Source organism: Eretmochelys imbricata, chromosome 4 (genome assembly GCF_965152235.1).
Source record: "Eretmochelys imbricata isolate rEreImb1 chromosome 4, rEreImb1.hap1, whole genome shotgun sequence".
Lineage (NCBI taxonomy): Eukaryota > Metazoa > Chordata > Testudines > Cheloniidae > Eretmochelys > Eretmochelys imbricata.
The window spans coordinates 66,657,689-66,679,076 of record NC_135575.1 but is presented as its reverse complement, the minus strand read 5'-3'; the positions used below and the strand labels follow the sequence as shown (position 1 = coordinate 66,679,076).

Below are 21,388 nucleotides of genomic sequence, written 5' to 3'. Positions count from 1 at the left end.
AGCATGACTATTAAGGGTATGCCTACACCACAATTAGACACCTGTGGGTGGTCCATGCCAGTGACTCAGGCTCACGGGGCTCGGGCTAAGGGGCTGTTAATTGCAGTGTGGATGTTAAGGTTTGGGCTGCAGCCCAAGCTCTGGGACCCTCCCACCGCACAGGATCCTAGAGCTCAGACTCCAGCCCAAGCCCAAAAGGTCTGCACCGTAATTAAACAGCTTTGTTCAAGCCCGACTCAGCTGGCATGGGCCAGCCACAGGTGTACTGCAGTGTAGACATACCCATAAACACTTATGGTATGCAACAAATGTGTGGTGATGACTTGGTAGCTGCTCCACATGCTGTCCTCTGAATCTTGAGTTCTTTCCACTCAAAGTGCAGTCAGTCCTCTGAAAGGTTGGGCCAAAGTATACTATACAAAGGTTTAACTCAGAGGTTCCAAAGCTCTTCGTATTCATGACCTACTTTGGATGGATTGCCAGCTAAGTGCCCTCATTCAGCACCCACCACAGGCCCCGCTCATCATGCCTTGGCCCAGCTGTAACCCTTTTTGTTTCTGGTCTCTTTTCCCTATCACCCTGCTAGGCCCCTTATTTTCTCTGTCCTCGCCCTCCTCCCCCCACCCGCATTTTGTGTCCCTCACTTTCCTCCCACCCACCAAAGAGCTGTGTACCAAGGACATCCATTGGTACCACCCAAAGCTAAAGATGGGTATCATAGCAGCAGGAATTGGGGATAGCAAGCTGCTCCCAGAGCCTGCATCATACACAAGGTACAGTGGGAACAGGGAGCCAAAGTGGGTGGATTCACACCTTGAAAAGAGCTGACTGCCACTTTCCCCACAGCAGAATTATGGCATTTGAATTGGAGGGCAGGGCGAGGAATGGGCATTTCTCATTTCTACTTCCCTCAATGCTGTGAAGTCATTAAAACAGAACGCATCAGAGTTTTATTAGCAGGACGGGGACAGAGGAGGAGACAGATGACAAGGTAAACTGCTATTACACAACCAACGTTGTATTCATTTAGAGTGAAAGTGGCAAAGAATTTTTAAAAACCTGAAGATTAATGGGTATAAATTTTAAATAAGTTAGGAAGTTACACTTTGTGTGAAAGCTATTCTTTAATGCTTCTAGAAGTCAGGACATTTGGATCTCCATCCTTGGAGGTTTTTAAGAGCAGGTTAGAAAATAACCTGTCAAGGATGCTCTAATATTTAGTCCTGCCTTGAGTGCAGGGAACTGGACTAGAAGACCTCTCGAGGTCCTTTCCAGTCCTATGATTCAATGATATACTGCAGGCATGAATAACTTATGTCTTCTACAATACTGCCTAATTCACTAATCCTGATTTCTAAAACAACTCCAGTAAATATAGATGGCATTAATTTTCAGCAATTGAATATGATTTGCCCTGCATTTGGATAACATGGTATATGGATAATATAGTGTTTGTATAATTTCGTGTTTGGCTATATGGTGATTATACCTGTGTTATGGTCTGAATACCACATCCTTCAGAAACAGAGCAAAAGTATTTAATCTCTCCTGTCATGGAGGTATATCTGTTTGGATGATGTGCCCAATGACACTGATGGAAGTGTTGAATTTGAGAACTTTCTGGGGAATAAAGCTTTTCTGCACTGGACCACAGCAGGTGTTCTAAATGACAAATATGCCTTTATACTAGTAATGCTGAAATTTTTAAAATTATAATAGTAAAAAAATCCCTAAACTGCATTCTCAAGCCTTACATGTCTCAAATAAAACAGAATTTAATCAACTGTTAATAACTCTTAAAATAAACTCAGTTAATCAATTTTAAGCAAAGATGCTTAATTACATATCATAAATACTCGTGGATAATCATAGTTGCCATCTCTATTTTAAATATTATTGTCTTATCCTTACAGGTGTTTTTTAACTTGCAGTTTTTTAAACTTGCAGTTTAACTTTATTGAAAGGTTTATTTCATTCATTTAATTAAATGGCATTTCCAACTTTTGTGCTATGGATAATGATTGCAAACTAGGGCATTAAATTAAAAAAAAAATCACACACTAAATTTAGTACCATCTTAAACTGAGTATAGTGTAGACAATTCAAAGTAATTTCAAACATTACTGAATTTTGTCTATGCTTAATGACAACTTGAAAGTGTAATTTAATTTGAAAAAAATATTGTTTGAAAGAAATTGGCACCACAGTCTTACCACAATCATTTCAGATGGCTCTAAAACAATGCATTCACAGCCACGCCTGAAGCTTCCTGCAGAACGCTTGCCAAAACTGAGGAAGAAAAACACCTAATCAGAACAATATCAAAACTGTAATACAAATCAAGAAAGTATTTAAAAACTCTCCCCAGACACTTAAAAAGACATAAAAAATACACACATGTCGAGAGTAAAATTGTCGTGCAGATTTCCCCCCTTTGATTAACTGATAAAAAGAATGCCAATGCCAATACACTTTTGATTTGTAGAATTTAGGGAGAATTGTTTATACAGCACCTAATACAATGAGGGCTCCTAGGTGCTATGATAGCTATAGCAGTAGCAATAATTGTAGATGTTAAACAGTTACATTGATATATATGCAAGTAACCAAGTCACAATGCACAAAAATTACACTGATATCAAAGAGGCTTTCTAACACCTATATCTCCTTTATAGTTAAATATAACGTGCTACATTAAAGATTCTTCTTATAGCTGAATGGATGGGGTTAGAAAGCTTGAAAAAAAAATTTTTACTTCTCTCATCAAAACAGTTTTATCCAACAAACCTCAAAATTTTCAATAAACATTCTCCTTGTCAGAAGAGGATCATAAATTTGAGTGGGAAAATGGAGATTAAAGACATTTTGGGGAAAGGGTGTCAAAAATCAAGCTTACTGTCCCGACCTTAAAAACAGAGTGACTAATGTAAGTCCAGCCTTTGAGACTACACCTGTTTATCTATTACACAATGATGCTGCTATGCATCATTTACTGTTTTATTTTTAAAAAAAATGTATGCCAAGTAATGCTTTCTTAATTTTTCTCAATTTCATAATGAGGCCAACTAGGAACTTAATGTCATTCTTAATGGTATTTCTAGTGAATCTACTACTACCCTCCTGCCCCGCAGTGTGATTAGCAAAGAATGAAAAAATTCACTTGCTGCCCAAATGGTGATTCCTGCACAAGAGCATTTCAATAGCTTGCAAAGAAGGCAGTCAAATACTGAAAAGCAATGCCAGCTGTGCTCCTTCACCATAACCATGTACATATTTAATAGTACATGATGCTTTTACAACAGACAATGATTTTACAAAATACTGAGCCTTTTTAAAGATTCAATAATAAAAAACCCTAAAATCTGCTCAATAAGATGCACACATTTCCAGAGGCAAAGATGAGCATTCTTCTATTACCTAATACTAAAAGAATGTGTCCCGCCTTACTCATCAACACATTCTTGAATTTTATTCAAATTGCAGCTACCTTTAAAGGTAGAAGGGAAAATTAAACCATTACTTCATTAATGTTTTGAAAAATGGCTTTAGAATCTAAACTACTTGATTTTTTGTCATCACCCACACCAATAACCAAAATAGCTACATAAAAAAATCTCAGGAAAAAAAATCACCTAATCAATTTATTGTAAACAAGACAGACATTGTGGTGGCAAGAATGTAACTTTATATCCTAACTGGAAAAATAAATCAAGATAAGATCTCTGTGTTTCCCTATCATACCCCCAAAAGACTGATTTCTCACAGTACAGTTTTTACTCTAGGTTAGAAATCTGTTCCTGTCACTAGGTTTTTAAATATAACCTCTAAGTAACATTTTTGAATACCCCAGAAAGTGAAACAAATACTTGCCTTTCCACTCCACTCTCGCCCCTCTTCTTCTGGAGATTTTTTGCCGTCTCTTATGGACAGGAGCTTTTAGTTCTCAACCACTAAATTTGGCCTGACATCACCCTCTTACCTAATTTTTTAAGTTTTAGGAAACCAAATACAGGAAGACAACACATTCCAAAACTCACTCCTGCTTGCTTACTTACTACATGTCTGAATTACCTGAAAGAGCTTTAACAAACAGCACAAGGGAGCAAACAGTCAATACATTAAGGCAGAAAGCATGCACTGAATCAACACTTGTGAAAAAAAAGTCCAGTTTCTAACAATAGGATCGGATGTTAGGAACTGACCACCAGTATATTTGCCAAAGTTTCGCTGTTGCACTTAGGAATTATCAGTAATATGTATACAGTCAAAACATACTGAATTACTCACGTTCAACAGGGGATATACCGCAGGCATGTAAATATAATCGAATTAGGGCTGTCCATTAATCGCAGTTAACTCACGTGATTAACTCAAAAAAATTAATGGTGATTAAAAAAAATTAATCGCACTTAATCGCACTGTTAAACAATTGAATGCCAATTGAAATTTATTAAATATTTTGAATGTTTTTCTACGTTTTCAAATATATTGATTTCTATTACAACACAGAATACAAAGAGTACAGAGCTCACTTTATATTATTTTTGTTACAAATATTTGTACTGTAAAAATGATAAATAAAAAATATTTTTCAATTCACCTCATATAAGTACTATAATGCAACCTCTATCATGAAAGTGTAACTTACAAATGTAGATTTTTTGTTTGTTTCGTAGCTGCACTCAAAACCAAAAACAATGTAAAACTTTAGAGGCTACAAGTCCACTCAGTCCTACTTCTTGTTCAGCCAATTGTAAGACAAACAAGTTTGTTTACATTTATGGGAGATAATGCTGCCTGCTTCTTATTTACAAGATCACCTGAAAGTGAGAACAGGCATTCGCATGGCACTTTTGTAGCCGGCATTGCAAGGCATTTACATGCCATATATGCTAAACATTCGTATGCCCCTTCATGCTTCAGCCACCATTCCAGAGGACATGCTTCCATGCTGATGATGCTTGTTAAAAAAAAATGCGTTAATTAGATTTGTGACTGAACTCCTTGGGGAAGAACTGTATGTCTCCTGTTCTGTTTTACCCACATCTGCCATATATTTTATGTTATAGCAGTCTCGGATGATGACCCAGCACATGTTCATTTTAAAAATACTTTCACTGCAGATTTGACAAAATGAAAAGAAGATACCAATTTGAGATTTCTAAAAATAGCTGCAGCACTCGACCCAAGGTTTAAGAATCTGAAGTGTCTTCCAAAATCTGAGAGGGACGAGGTGTGGAGCATGCTTTCAGAAGGCTTAAAAGAGCAACACTCCAATGCTGAAACTACAGAACCCAAACCATCAAAAAAGAAAATCAACCTTCTGCTGGTGGCATCTGTCTCAGATGATGAAAATGAACCTGCCTCGGTCTGCTCTGCTTTTGATTGTTATCGAGCAGAACCCATAATCAGCATGGATGCATGTCCTATGGAATGGTGGCTGAAGGGGAATGGACATATGAATCATTAGCACATCTGGCATATAAATATATTGCGACTCAGGCTACAACAGTGCCATGAGAACACCTGTTCTCACTTTCAGGTGACACTGTAAACAAGAAATGGGCAGTATTTTCTCCTACAAATTGTAACCAAACTTGTTTGTCTGAGCAATTGGCTGAAGTAGGACTGAGTGGACTTGTAGGCTCTAAAGTTTTACACTGTTTTATTTTTGAATGCAGTTATTTTTTGTTCATAATTCTACATTTGTAAATTGAACTTTCATGATAAAGAGAGAGCACTATAGTACGTGTAGTGAATTGAAAAATACTATTTCTTTTGTTTTTTATAGTGCAAATATTCATAATAAAAATAAATATAAATAAAGGGAGCACTGTACACTTTGTATTCTGTGTTGTAACTGAAATCAATATATTTGAAAATGTAGATAACTTCCAAAAATATTTAAATAATTGGTATTCTACTATTGTTTAACAGCACGATTAATATTTTTAGTCGCTTGACAGCCCTACATAGAATCATAGAAGATTAGGGCTGGAAAAGTTCTCATGAGGGCATCTAGTCCAACCCCCTACTCAAAGCAGGACCAACACCAACTAAATCATTCCAGCCTGGCTTTGACAAGCTGGGCCTTAAAAACCTTTAAGGATGGAGATTCCACCACCTCCCTAGGTAATGCATTCCAGTGCTTCACCACCTTCCTAGTGAAAGAGTTTTTCCTAACATCCAACCTCGACCTCCACCACTGCAACTTGAGACCATTGCTCCTTGTTCTGTCATCTGCCACCACTGAGAACAGCCAAGCTCCATCCTCCTTGGAATCCACCTTCAGGTAGTTGAAGGCTGCTATCAAATCCCCCCTCACTCTTCTCTTCTGCAGACTAACTAAGCCCAGTCCCTCAGCCTCTCCTCATAAGTCATGTGCTCCAGCCCCCTAATCATTTTTGTTGCCCTCTCTCCAATTTGTCCACATTCTTTCTGTAGTGGGGGGCCCAAGACTGGATGAAATACTCCAGATGTGGCCTCACCAGTGCCAAATAGAGGTGAATAATCACTTCCCTCAATCTGCTGGCAATGCAGACCAATATGCCGTTAGCCTTCTCGGCAACAAGGGCACACTGTTGACTCATATCCAGCTTCTCATCCACTGTAATCCCCATGTCCTTTTCTGCAGAACTGCCACTTAGGAAGTTGGTCCCCAGCTTGTAGCAATACATGGAATTCTTCCATCCTAAATGCAGGACTCTGCACTTGTTCCTGTTGAACCTCATCAGATTTCTTTTGGCCCAATCCTCCAATTTGTTTAGGTCACTCTGGACCCTAACCCCATCCTCCAGCATATATACCTCTCCCCCCATTTTAGTGTAATCTGCGAACTTGCTGAGGGTGCAATCCATCCCATCATTCAGATCATTAATGAAAACATTGAAGAAAATTGGACCCAGGACCGATCCCCAACTAGACATCAAGCCGTTGATCACTACCCGTTGAGCCTGATGATCTAGCTAGCTTTTTATCCATCTTACAGTCCACTCATCCAATCCATACTTTTTTAATTTGCTGGCAAGAATACTGTGGGAGACCGTATCAAAAGCTTTGCTAAACTCAAGGTACATCACATGCACTGCTTTCCCCATACCCACAGAGCCAGTTATCTCATCATAGAAGGCAATTAGATTAGTCAGGCATGACTTGCCCTTGGTGAATCCATGTTGACAGTTCCTGATCACCTTCCTCTCCTCCAAGTGCTTCAAAATGGATTCCTTGAGGACCTGCTCCATGATTTTTCCAGGGACTGAGGTGAGGCTGACCGGTCTGTAGTTCTCCAGATTCTCCTTCTTCTCTTTTTTAAAGATGGGCACTATATTTGCCTTTTTCCAATCGTCTGGGACCTCCCACAATCACCACAAGTTTTCAAAGACAATGGCCAATGGCTCTGCAATCACATCAGCCAACTCCCTCAGCACCCTCAGATGTATTGCATCCGGCCCCATGGACTTGTGCATGTCCAGCTTTTCTAAATAGTCCTTACCTATTCTTTCACCGCTGAGGGCTGCTCACCTCCTCCCCATACTGTGCTGCCCTGTGCAGCAGTCTTGGGGCTGACCTTGTCTGTGAAGACCAAGGCAAAAAAAAGCATTGAGTACTTCAGCTTTTTCCATGTCATCTGTCACTACATTGTCTCCTCCATTCAGTAAGGGTCCCACACTTTCCCTGATCACCTTCTTGTTGCTAACATACCTGTAGAAACCCTTCTTGTTACCTTTGACATCCCTCACTAGCTGCAACTCCAGTTGTGCTTTGGCCTTCCTGATTACACCCCTGCATGCTCAAGCAATATATTTATACTCCTCTCTAGTCATCTGTCCAAATTTCCACTTCTTGTAAGCTTCCTTTTTGTGATTAAGCTCACTGAAGATTTCTCTGTTGATAGCAAATATGGCAGGCAACCAGCTTGGCTTTTTTCTGCACATCGGGATGGTTTGTTCGTGCGCCCACAATAAGGCTTCTTTAAAATACAGCCAGCTCTCTTTGACTCCTTTCCCCCTCATATTAGCCTCCAAAGAGATCCTGCCCATCAGTTCCCAAAGGGAGTCAAAGTCTGCTTTTCTGAAATACAGGGTCCGTATTCTGCTGCTCTCCTTTCTTCCTTTTGTCAGGATCCTGAACTTGACCATCTCATGGTCACTGCTGCCCAGGTTGCCACCCACTTCTACTTCCCCTACCAATTCTTCCCTGTTTGTGAGCAGCAGGTCAAGAGGTGCATGGCCCCCAGTTGGTTCCTCCAGCACTTGTACCAGGAAGTTGTCCACAACACCCTCCAAAAACTTCCTGGATTGTCTGTGCACTGCTTTATTGTTCTCCCAGCAGATGTCAGTGTGACTGAAGTTCCCCATGAGAACCAGGACCCATGATCTGGAAACTTCTGTTAGATGTCTGAAGAAAGCCTCGTCTACCTCATCCTCCTGGTCTGGTGGTCTATAGTAAACGCCCACCACGACATCGCCCTTGTTGCTCTTGCCTCTAAACTTAACCCAAAGACTCTCAACAGGCTTTTCTCCAGTTTCATACTGGACCTCTGAGCAATCATAATCTTTCATCCAAAGACCTCAAAGTACTTCTTAAGCCCGAAACATGCTTCACATCGTCTCCATGAAGTACTGTATGCAAGAGATGAGGAAATGATGGCAAAAAGAAGATTAAGTGTCTTGACTATAACCACTGATTTGCTGTGACATTGACAAGAACAGAACTCAAATCTCCTGACTCCCATCCCCTGATCCGGCAGTCTCCAATAAGGAGTAACACACAGAGGAGGGAATGATGGAAGACAGATATATTGCACCTTGGAAAATTAATCACAATCAAAGAAATTGGAAAAGACCTAAACAAGCTTGTCTTAATTGAACATTAGTGAATAGGATTTTAAAAATTCAGCCTAAAAGATACAGTTATTCATATACTGTATCAAGCAATACAGGCAACTCTCATAATTGGCGCTCCACTGAGCTGATTATAATACCTAACGAAGCCTTATGTAAAACGCTAGGAAAAAACGCTCTACAAGAGACCCTAATAACCAGGAAGGTCTAATTTCAACAGAATACAGGTATCCAGCAGGTTAAACCCTTTACCAGAGGGTCTGTCACTAGATACCTGTCTTCTGCAGTCCTTTGGTTTGCTGGTTAGCTGGAGAAAATTAAGGGGAAAATTAGATATTAGCTCTTACAGACTAGAGATGCAACATTAATTTATTACCTCCCTCCTCCAAACATGGAATGATAAGGCTGGTAGTAGATGGAGTTTTATCCTCTGCTGTTGCTAGGGAGCCAGAGACCCGAACAGCAGTCTTTTGTTTCAAACTGAAACACACAGTTCTTTCAATTCCTGCTGTAGAGACTTTTGCATACTACTACTTTGCATTTGGTTATACTGTATCATTCACGCACATGTGACAACACATAACACGGACTGAAGTGATTAAAAGCTAAAAAGCATCTCTTCCTACCTACGACGTATAAACTTTTCGTTCCTAAAATAACTCATTTTCAAGTATGCTCAATATAGAACAGACTCATGGCCTAAGGAAAGGTAAGTCTAAGACAGTATTAAGCCACCTTTACGTTCTCCCAATCCTGAGCTGCCCCAGAGACTGAAGAAATCCTCATCGTAATTGCTGTGGGGGCCTAAATTACAGCAACCATAGTGCAGACCCACCTATAATATCTAGTGCACTGCATGCTACATGTCGCTGATGAACACAGTGATACTGCCAACAGAAGGGCTTGTAGATGCTTTGGGGAGGAGGGGAAGCCTTACAGCTGTCTTCCTCTAGGTCAGTGGTCCCCAAACTGTGCAGCACGCCTCCCTAGGGGGCGTTGTGGGGCCCAGACCAGCCCCCGGGGGGATGAGGAGGGAGCACCACTCAGCTCCGCTCTGCCTCAGCCCCACTCCCACCCAGGGCCCTGTTCCTGGCTGTGGCTCCCAACCATGGCTCCCAGGAGGAGGGGGTCAGATTCCATTAAGGGTAAGGGGGGAGCATGACAGAAAAAGTTTGGGGACCACTGTTCTATGCTGGGGGAACTCCTCCTGACAGCCTCTTTATACTGCTCAAGCTCTTTTACCCAGCATGAAGAGGCTACAGTGGGTGTGAGAATTTCACCCCAGTTATTTAAATATTTGTTACAGTTTTAGAAACCAAAAAGGCCCATATCAGCAAAACCCTGTATTAGTTACACGCACCTACTTTACAATCAAATACCAGTTAAATATTGTGATGTGTAAAGTGGATAAAAAACAAATTAAAATATTAATTGCTCTCTGAACGAGTTTTGGCCATGCTATTTCCAAAGTTATATGTTTAAAATGAAAGCAAACTTTCTGTACGCATAAACTTTTTCTAAATAAGTCTTTAGGAAATATTATGGAACTTCAGTCAAACCTCCATGACAAATTTATTATAACAATAAATATTAATGCAAGTACATGAAATATTAGCTATTAAAATCTTCCAACCAAACACTGGAAATGGAGGACAAAATTATAGTTTTCTACAAAATTTTATATTTCTGTCTCCTCAAGACTATGTGATCCCACAAAAAGAATTTCACACATCTTTCCTAGTTAACCAAAAGACCTGTAATTATCAGACACAACTAACTAAATTTTTTAGAAAACTCAGATGTCCAGACAGTCAAAAACTTGTAGCAACGAAGGCGAGCTGTCCTGTCTGCCCATGCTATTTATAAGCTTCATGAATGTGGCAGGACAAAGCAGGTTTCTTCAAATGCAGTCTCTGTCCATTTAGTCAAATTCTGAGAGATGTTGGTACGTACACTTTTTAGGGTTGTCAGGAAAGAAGATAGTGGCTGATCACAGAAGTCTCTCCTATATTCAATACTGTTCCCTTGCCAGGGGCCTCCACATTCTATTTTTCACATCAGACTAACTTCCCAAAGGAACATTATTTCTCAGCACTGGAATGTAAACGTATTCATCACAAGCAACACAAACTTGAAAAAAGCTCCACTACCTAGAAATACTAAAAACATTCTACTAACATTCCAATAGATACACATTATAAAAAATAGGGTTAACTCCTTAAATTGTTCCAAAAAGCCCACTTTTACTTTACTGATAACTATAGAAAGATGAATATATCACCAAACACTTACAGGGTTTTTTCCCCTAAACATATCTGTTTTTAATTTTTTATCTTTCATTCCAATGGCAATGAATGGTTCATAAACAGAACAAACAGCAACATAGCATCAACAGGTGCATAAACAGCATTCTCGAGAATATTTGTAAGTAGGGTTTAGAAAACATTGTAAACGCACCTTATTACACCTATTATTCAGAGTGAAAAGACACTAACTTTAAAAAGATGTAGTGAAGAAAAATATACGTCTTTTTAACTGATTTTATTTATAGTCATTCCATGTATACTTTTGTTGTAGATGTTTATTAAAAATTGTCCTAAATATCAAACTAAAAATGTAATAAAAACAGATATTTGTAATTATTCCAATTAACTATTAACCAGAATCCAGTAATTTGATGTACAAAAGCTTAACTACCATTCTCTGAAGCCCTAACACTGGATTTTCACAAGAAGTGTGTACTTGAAAATTAGTTCTGTGAAACTAAGTATTTTTAACACTTGCTGATCAAAACATGAAATCTACCATACACACTTCCAAGAGCTGTGTGTACCAAAATACAACACTGGGGATTAAGATAACTAGATTCTCCCCCTCTCCCCCCCCCCCCCCCCCCAGTTACATTTTTTTATTATTATTCTGCATTTTGAAGTATTCTAAGAGTAAGTTAGTATCTTTCTTGCTTAGCTTTCTCAGGCCATTCACGTATTCATAATAAAAAATAAGCCAAAAAAAGATTAAAGTAAAGTATATATTGAGCATTTCATGCTCACCACTTCATATCCAAAAGAGCTAGATAATTATCTACAAACCTTTTTTCCTGAATGTTATATGGCTCCTTACTGCTCCTTATTACACTGCTGTAGCAGACAGTAACTTCTGAGTCTCTCTCAGTAGAATATTAACAAGAAAATTTACAGATATCCCTTGTTTATGACTTTTAGAAATTAAAGTGGTCTAACCTGTACTGGTGGTCTTTAGCTTTCAAGAAGCAGCCATGCTGCTGCTATTGCTATCTACACAAACCCATTCTCTTCCCATTTTCCCTGTGTTTTTTTTCTTTCTAAACCTGAATGCACAGAGGAACAACATTCTTTTTGATGGTTAATTTCCTGCTTGGGTGACCCAAACACCCCTTCTGCCTGTAGATATGTGCTGTATGTGTCATATAGGCAGTGCTTCCACATACCAGCTTCATGACCTCAACCACTCCCAGACAAATGCTTTTGATAAATTTCTATTAATTTATTATTCTTTGATAATGACGTAGTAAATATGGGGATTTGGAGTGTCTGATCTCTTCAGAATCCCAAGGTCAAATCCTGGCATACGATCAACAACAAATTTACTTATGCCATGCTATAACCAGAGACCACTAGAGCAAGATAGACGTAAATTCCAAAACAAAGCATTCTGATTTCTGCCATGCTAACTTCCAAAATAACCTTAAATTTTTAGGCCAGCAATTTAAGTGACCTCTGGGAGAAACCAGGGTCTCTGTTGTTAACCTGCCATTCAGGTTCTATTCATGGGTGGAATGGATTCAGTGCAGCTTTCCCTTTCCCCACTGTTTTATTTGACTGATGCCATATCTTCACTGCTTTAAAAAAAAAAAAAGGTACCAGTACTTTTTTTTAACTGACGAATGACACACACAACACATCTTTTTATTCTAGGTTAGACCTATCCTGCTCTTCACTGCTAAAAAAGGTGTGTTTTTAAACAGGGGGTAACTAAGGCTACATCTACACTGCGCACCTTACAGCAGCACAGCATAGCCACTCTTTGTTGGCAGGAGAGCTCTCTTTTGCCAACAAAATAAAACCACCCGCAATGAGGAGCGCTAGCTTTTTTGGCGGGAGAGCATTTCCCACTGACAAAGCGCTGTCCACACCAGTGCTTTTCGTCGGTAAAACTTTTGTCAGTCAAGGGTGTGGTATTTTTACACCCCTGAGCAACAAAAAATTTACTGAAGAAAGTGCAGCGTTGGCATAGCCTAATGCACAAGCACTATCCAGAGTGAAAAAACAAAGACCAGTACCGTGAAGTACACCCACCAAAGCCAACCCCAGATGCAGATGCAGGACAGACCTTGATGAGTTTACCCCACAGTAAATCTAAAGTGCCTGGTCTTCAATGTGTTTTTACCTTGGGGCAGCTCATGCGCATTAGTTACACTTCCTTTTTAGCAGGGAATACAAGGCCTGAGAGAAGAACACTTTTCACTTTGGATAGGTCTAAATTAGAATAAAAGATGTGTTTTTAAAACTTGTTAACTAACAGGTTTTAATTAACAATTAAAACCCCCTACTGTAGGCAGAAATTGTGTTTTAATGTATTAGCTGGTTGAGGTGAACCTGGAAGAAGAAAACTGCAGTTTAACAGGAAGATAGCCCTCAATGAAGAGCACCAGAGTGTTCTGTAGATAAATGGATTTGGTATTGTTAGCTTATGCCCCTTGTAAAAAATAACCACACTTATAAATCTAGCAGGGAGAGTATTAGACTTGTAACTGAGCAGCTAAGGAAGCTGGCACTGGGCTTGCATATAGCCAATAGAGCTGCATACTGGAAAAAAATATAGCAAAAGTATACATTCAGAGATTATAAGGCCATAAATAGGGCCCTACCAAATTTACAGCCACGAAAAACGCATCACGGACCATGAAATCTGGTCTTGTGTGTGCTTTTACCCTATACTATACAGATTTCATTGGGGGGGGAGGGGGGGAGACCAGCGTTTCTCACATAGGGGGCCCTGACGTAAAAGGTAGTTGCAGGGATGGTCACAAGGTTATTTTAGGGGGTCATGGTATTGCCACCCTTACTTCTGTGCTGCCTTCAGAGCTGGGTGGCCAGAGAGTGGTGGCTGCTGAGTGAGGGCCCAGCTCTGCAGGAAGCAGCGCAGAAGTAAGGGTGGCAATACCATACCATGTCATCCTTACTTCTGCACTGCTGCCTTCAGAGCTGGGTGGCCGGAGAGTGACAGCTGCTGACTGAGGGCCCAGTTTTGCAGGCAGCAGCTCTGCCTTCAGAGCTGGGCTCCCAGCCAGCAGCCGCCGCTCTCCAACTGCCCAGCTCTGAAGGCAGCACTGCCGCCAGCAGCAGCACAGAAGTAAGCATAGCCGTACCGCAATCCCTCCTACAATAGCATTGCGACTCCCCCCCGCCACAAGTCCTTTGGGTCAGAACCCCTACAACTACACCACTGTGAAATTTCAGATTTAAACAGCTAAAATCATGAAATTTAAGATTTTTAAAATCCTATGACCATGAATTTGGTAGGGCCTTAGCCATAAGGGATCATTATGATCATTTAGCTAGATATCCTGCGTAACACAGTCCATAGAACTTCCCCAAAGTAATACCTGTTTTAACTCTACATATCTTCAAGAAAAGCAGTTAAGCACGCAATGAGTAATGCAGGACTAGTAAAAGAGCGGAGAAAAAAGCCCTATGCAGTCAGCACCAAAGTGGACATCAGTTCTATGGTTAAGTCCCTGGAATAGAGTTGCCAAATTTCTACTTGCACAAAAACGAACACCCTTGCCCAGCCCCCTGCTCCACCTCTGAGGCCCCGCCCATGCCCTGCCCCTTCTCCAAGGGCCAGCCCCCTGTTCACTCCATTTCCCCTTCCCCCATCACTTGCTGTCCCCACCCTCGCTCACTTGATCATTTTCACCAGGCTGGCTCAGGGGCCTAGGGTGCGGGAGGTGGTGAGGGCTCTGGCTGGGGGTGCGTGCTATGGGGTGGGGCCAGAAATGAGAAGTTTGGAATGTGGGAGGGGACTCCAGGCTGAGGTAGTGGGTTTGGATACAAGAGAGGCTGAGAGCTCCAGCTGGGGGTGCAGGCTCTGGAGTGGGGCCAGGGATGACGGGTTTGGGGTGCAGGAGAGGCCTGGGGGGTGAAGCTGAGGGGTTCGGAACATGGGAGGAGGCTCTAGGGCTGAGGGAGAGGCTTGGGGTGTGGGAGGAGGTACAGGCTCTGATGTGGGGCTGGGGATGAGGGATTTGGAATGTAGGAGTGTGCTCCGGAGGGTGGGAGGAGGATCAGGTCTGGGTCGGGGGGTTGGAGGGCGAGAGGGGGCTCTGGGGTGGGGCTGGGGATGAGGGGTTTGGGGTGTAGGAGGGTGCTCTGGGCTGGGACTTAGGGCAGGAGGGGGATCAGGGCTGGGGTTGGGGGGAGGTCAGGGATGCAGGCTCCGGGCAGCGCTTACCTCAGGCAGCTCCCGGAAGCAGCCTGCATGTCCCCCCTCCAGCTCCCACATGGAGGCACAGACAGGCAACTCTGCGCACTGGCGCACCACTGTCCTGTCCGCAAGCGCCACCCCAACAGCTCCCATTGGCCACAGTTCCCGGCCAATAGCAGCTGCGGGGCAGTGGTTGGGGCGGGGGCAGCGTGCGGAGCCCCCTGACTCCCCCTACACATAGAAGTCGGAGGGTGGGACATGCAGGCTGCTTCCCAGGAGCCGCATAATGCGGAGGCTACAGGCTGCGCAGCGCTGCCAGACAGTCAATGGTACTCACTGGAGTGGCCAGGATCCCTTTTCGAACAGGCGTTATGGTTGACACCCTGGACACCAGGTCACCCTACCCTGGAATCTTAAGTGTAGAAGACATAATTTCATTCAGTGATAACTTCATTGAATTAAAAATTGGGATTTATAACGAATTAAATGTGAAAATGGATAGTAAGAGCGGCACAATAACCACTTATGTATTTTTACATAAATTTTGAAATTTTAAAATCAACCATATTTTCAGCATTTGATATGCCACAGGTTTCTGGACTGACAACATACCTGCATTGTAGAAATTGTTGACGGAAGGGGAGGAGAATTTCAGCAACTGGGTCTGAGACATTTGGGGCCTTGATCCTCTGAAGAGGCATGTAAAGCAATTTAGGATTACAGGATAAAATGATCAACAGTGGAATAGTGTTGAAATTTAAGTTTTCATCTTCAAAGTTCAGTTAACACCCCATTAAGATGAAAAGGGCAGTTCACGTCACTCAGCTATTATTTCAGGCCCTACAGACCCAGGAAGACACCACTGCATCCATTTACACATTCCAATAACCTTTAAAACATGATTGAATTGCCAGATCAGATCAGACCAGCGGACACCGAGTCTGGTAGATTTCTGACAGTGGCCAGCACTTTTCAAGGGAAGCTCTTAGAAAAACAAAGTGGACAATTTGAAATTAGAAAAGGAGTACTTGTGGCACCTTAGAGACTAACCAATTCGACGTATCCAACTCAAGGAATATTTCCAACATTTTAAATTGGTTAGTCTCTAAGGTGCCACAAGTACTCCTTTTCTTTTTGCGAATACAGACTAACACAGCTGTTACTCTGAAATTTGAAATTAGGGATTCTTCATAATCCATGTCCTTTATCGTATATCCACCCATGCTAGTTTGAATCCAGCTAGCATGAGTAACAACAGCAGTGAAAAGAGCATAGAAGGGGTTTCAGCATATACGGTACAAGCTCAGCATGGACCCTGGGTAAGTATTCTGCTCATTAGCCCGTGCTGCACTGTCTTCACTGCTATGATTACTCGCACTAGCTGGATTCAAAATAGCTCAAGTGGGCTTGCACTGCTTTGCTGTGTAGATGTACTCAAAAAACTGACTGATGCTCTGAAACATATGAATTTACTTTTCTTTTAAAAAGTCCTATCTAATGAAAATGCCTATTTTTATCCAAACAATGTTTAATCCCTTTTTGAATCCTACTAAGCTATTGGCTTTAATATAGTGTGGAAGTAAGTTCCCCAGGTTAATTCTACATTGTGTTTTAAAAAAAAAAAAAATTGTGTGTGTCAATTTTATACAAGCTGCCTTTCATTTTCATTCATCATTGAATGTCCTTTGGTTTTGCAATTACTACAGTAGTTAATCTGAAACATTGCAAAACTCTGAAATCTACAGATGAAGTGCTATAAAAGCCTATGTATTTGTTTTTGCAAATCTACTGCAGATGATGGTCATCTGTCTACAGACTTCAAAACCAGCAGGTGACCTTGGAAACTATTCAAGCTGCAATCGCAAAACAGGGTTCTTTTTATGGCTGTTTCAAGTATTCTAATAAGAGACTTATTTTATGGCAATCTTCAGTGAATTTTTAAAAAATGCATTAATCAGCTGTACAAACATCTGGAAAGTAGTAGTTATAGCAACCACAACAAAATTCCCAACTTGATCAAGTAACTAAAGACTGCAGCTGAGAGTACAGCATACTAGAAGTCAGCGACACTCATCAGAATAAGGTTGAGAAAGAAAGCTCTTAAGCTGCACTAAATAATTTAAGTTTTATAAAAAGGGGGAAATTTTACACTACCGCAAACATGGAAGACATTTATAGAAAAAAAATTTGACCAGTATTATTGGAGATATTTCTATTTTGATAAAGACATTGATTCAAACAACCCAGCTTCTGCCTGATCTTGCAGAGAAGTCATGTGCTTATTTCGTGCCATCAGTGTTACCATGGAAATAATGTGATGTCACAAAATAAGCATTATGAGCTTACTGAAGGACAAATAGTAGTACGAAAAATATTATCTGAGAAACAAGACCTTGTCTGAACACACAGTTAAACTAATTAATATACAGTAAATCCTTCTCCCCCCCCCCCCGCATTGTGATATGCATTTGAAAGTTCTCAGCCGCATGAAAATTTTTAATTCAAAGTTGAATATTCACTTATTTTTAAAATCCTTTCTTCAGCCTACAAGTCCCAATTCAGAAGATAGAAATAAAAATTGATCAAATGTTTTTCAAAAGCTAGAAACTGAGTAAGATTAAGAATGACAACTCAGCCAAGATTTTGCTAGTAAAACAGAATTAGGACATTCCAAAGAGAAGGCGAAAGTGCACATCCTGACCACATTAGTGACAATTCTAATTCATTTAGATTAAAAATCATACCTATTAAAATCACAAATCTCAAATAGCCCCAGACTCTGCATTTCACCCAGAGTCTGTAGTTCTCTAGATTTCTACTCTGTATTTGGATATACATGCACTCAAATAAATCCAACTGCACACTGAAATAAACGTTCTATATTCAATTAACACGGGAGTAGTAAGAAGTCTGAGAGATCAGCAGTTGTATCAAGTGTAAACTAAATTCCTTTCTGAAGGTAAAATCAGAGGGGTTGAGCAATGGTGGCTGTCCTACTCTGCCTCCTAATTACTGCAGCATTTTGTAGTGAGAGCTTAATCTTGGCTCTCAATTCCTACCAACTGTAGGGAAACATTAGCTCCAAAATTACAACGTATTTGTTGGTCTGAAAAGCTTCTCTTTTCAACAGATGGACTGACTTCTGCCACTTGCAGATGCAATGAAGACCACTTATGGGACTCTCTCTTAGATGTCATCGTTGGGGACAGCGTTTACCCCTTATAATACAGGAGGGACCCCTAAATTACCATGCTTCCCGTTTTCAAGAAGCTATCACCATAATGGTCTAGTCCGAGTGAGAGTTGTAGGTGCTTAATGGGTTACTGTAGTTTCCTTCTCTCCTATTCACCTTGTTTTGGCACTTTTTCCACTACCACCATTTGGATTGTGTGTGTTTATGTTCCTGAGGCCCTTATTGTGGCCATTTTCCCTCATTGCCACCTCCTTCTCATCTGTATTTCAGTTACCCAGTACCATCAGCGTGTCTGTGTTTATACAGCCTGAGTAATCTCTGCCCCAAGGAGATTACAGTCAGTTTTACAGACAATGAAGTTTAGCCAATACACCAGATGACTAAATAAAGGTAAATCTCTAAACAGTAACAATGCACCTTTTTAAACATCTCTTTATTGGATTATTGTTAAGAGCTTCCTGGGAAGAAGTTTCAGAGTAACAGCCGTGTTAGTCTGTATTTGCAAAAAGAAAAGAAGTACTTGTGGCACCTTAGAGACTAACCAATTTATTTGAGTATAAGCTTGCGTGAGCTACAGCTCACTTCATCGTTATGCTCAAATAAATTGGTTAGTCTCTAAGGTGCCACAAGTACTCCTTTTCTTTCTGGGAAGAAGTGTGTTTCATAAAAGAAGTGAAATGGAGCAGAATTTCAAGGGGCAAAACATAGGTAGTCTTATTCCAAGCATAAGAGGCAGTTTCTAATTTACTGCTTGATATTCCACTTCATTTTATTTTTAAAGGAGAATGGAGAGGTTGGTGGGGCTTTGTTTTCAGGATCCCTATTGTCTTTCCCTAGCCACCCCTAAAGCACAACATGAGGATTAATCTCCCACAACATGAGGGTCAGAAGTGGCTTTTGGTTGCTAGCTGATGTTGCATCTCCAGACAGAAGTCAATAATAGGTTGACATAGAAAACACTCTTCTGCAGTGGTGTGAAGGTACAACTTACTATGACCTTGTTAGACACTATGGTTGGACCATCTATATGGCACAGCTCTCCCATTCCCTCATTTAGTCAACATCTTCCCTCCATGTGTGGATTTCCCTTCTACCTACATTTTTCTTCTGTATACCTTCCCTTCTGTTTCTCTCCCTTCCCAAAGCAATGTACAGATGCTATTTCTTTCTTTCTTTTTTTTTCTTTTTTTTAAAAACAGAGTTCACTTTGTTGTTCCTTTCGGGGAAATGCTGACTAGTAGCATGTCAGTTTCACTCTGATTCTGATCTTATCAGGGACCCCAGGAAAGTACAATATGTATGATAAGTAATACAGTTGAACTCCTCCCTTCAGTACTGAGCAAGTAAACTCTCAATGCTGGATGCTGCAAGTAAACTTTAATTTTTACAATCCCAAACTAAAATTTAAAATCCTTATATTTAAATCTAACCTATATTTTACCAACGTCTTTGGTAATTCATTTCATTAGCTAGCTACTCTCCCTTTCTGTAATATCAATTTATCCTAATGGAGGTAACATCTACATCTAGGAACAATATCCAGTACAAACTACTGCATGCCTAGGTATGAAAAGTTGACTGAAGCATAACAAGTTTTTACTTTAACTTTTAAATTGTTAAACCTCCTACTTAAAAAAAGAAAATGAAAGAAAAAGCTATCCCACTTTGTCATTTCTCTAAACATATTTGAACATATTTAAGTGTCTTAATATTTCATGATACATTTTTATTCAAATATAGCACCGATGTTTTTTATTTTATGAAAGCAACAATGACAAAAGTGTGTGACTTGCTGTGATTAAAGAGTTATCCACATAATCTATGAAGTGTCTGAAAATAATAAAAGTGAGTGTCCTGGACAGAGTTATACAATATTTCTGAAACTGATAGAGGTTATTCAGAATAATTTTCCTCACCTTAAATAGTGATATTTCCTCTGCCAATAAAGCTGTGCTATTAGCATTCTAATTTTAGGTTCCCTTCAAAAACATCTTCAGAACAACTGCCGACACGACGATTCTAGGTAAGAATCTACATATCTCTAGCAAAGATAAGAGATCCATGCACAACTTCAAATGTTTTTATTTGAAAATTATAAATAGGATAGATAAGGAGTGACTTTTTAAATTAAAATACATCCAAGGCTTTTGTGACCCAAACTCCTACAGATTTGGTGTATACTTCTGACCAAACTATTTAACAGCAAAGTCAGCTTACTAAAATATTTGTTTAGTTTGGTTGTTGCTTCATTGGAAATTCCAATTTGTGTCTGATTCATTTGGCCCAAAATCTTAGCCCTGTGCAACCAGAAGCAATTTGAAAGGGTCAAATATTAGAAAATTCATTTTCTGCAATTGTTGATCATCTATCTGGTGTGCATTTCTTACCAGCCAAATACAACGTTCATAGTTTTATTTTGTTTTTAATATTTTTTCACTCCAACTATTATTGGGGGGAAGAGGCAGAGTGGGGCATTTCTTGCCCCGTTTGGGGAGGATTAGCCTCCCCAAGCCTTTTACCTACTGCCCATGTGTGGAATGTGTTCTGATTGAGGTAGTCTATCATGGAGTTTGTAAGATAAATCTATATACTCTGAAATTCACTTAGAGAGGTGTTGTTTTGATATGGCAGTGCCTCTGGATCTTTCGTGGTGGAGAGGAATAATTGTGGTGATTTCTGGAAGAGTGTATAGTCCTGTCCAAGTAAAAGGCTAATGCTGGCCTCACATGTAGGGTGTGGAGAGCTGCTTCCTGTTGGTTACTGTGAGGCTTTGTGAAGAAGCACAAAAGGTGTATTGGTTGATTGAGATGAAAAGACATGGGGATCTTAGGTAAAAAATCTTGGGTGTGGGAGTACGTGACTTTGTCTTTATAAAACAATGTGT

At 40.4% G+C, this 21,388-nt stretch overlaps 1 protein-coding gene across 2 annotated transcripts in view; it reads right to left on the bottom strand.

Annotated features, from left to right (window-relative positions):
- RAPGEF2 (Rap guanine nucleotide exchange factor 2) overlaps positions 1-21,388 on the bottom strand; it is a 293,855-nt gene that overhangs the window by 134,751 nt on the left and 137,716 nt on the right. For both annotated transcript variants that reach the window (XM_077814491.1, XM_077814492.1), the window contains exon 5: positions 2,214-2,289. In XM_077814491.1, the coding sequence (XP_077670617.1) occupies positions 2,214-2,289 (76 nt within the window). The remainder of the gene's footprint in view (positions 1-2,213; positions 2,290-21,388) is intronic.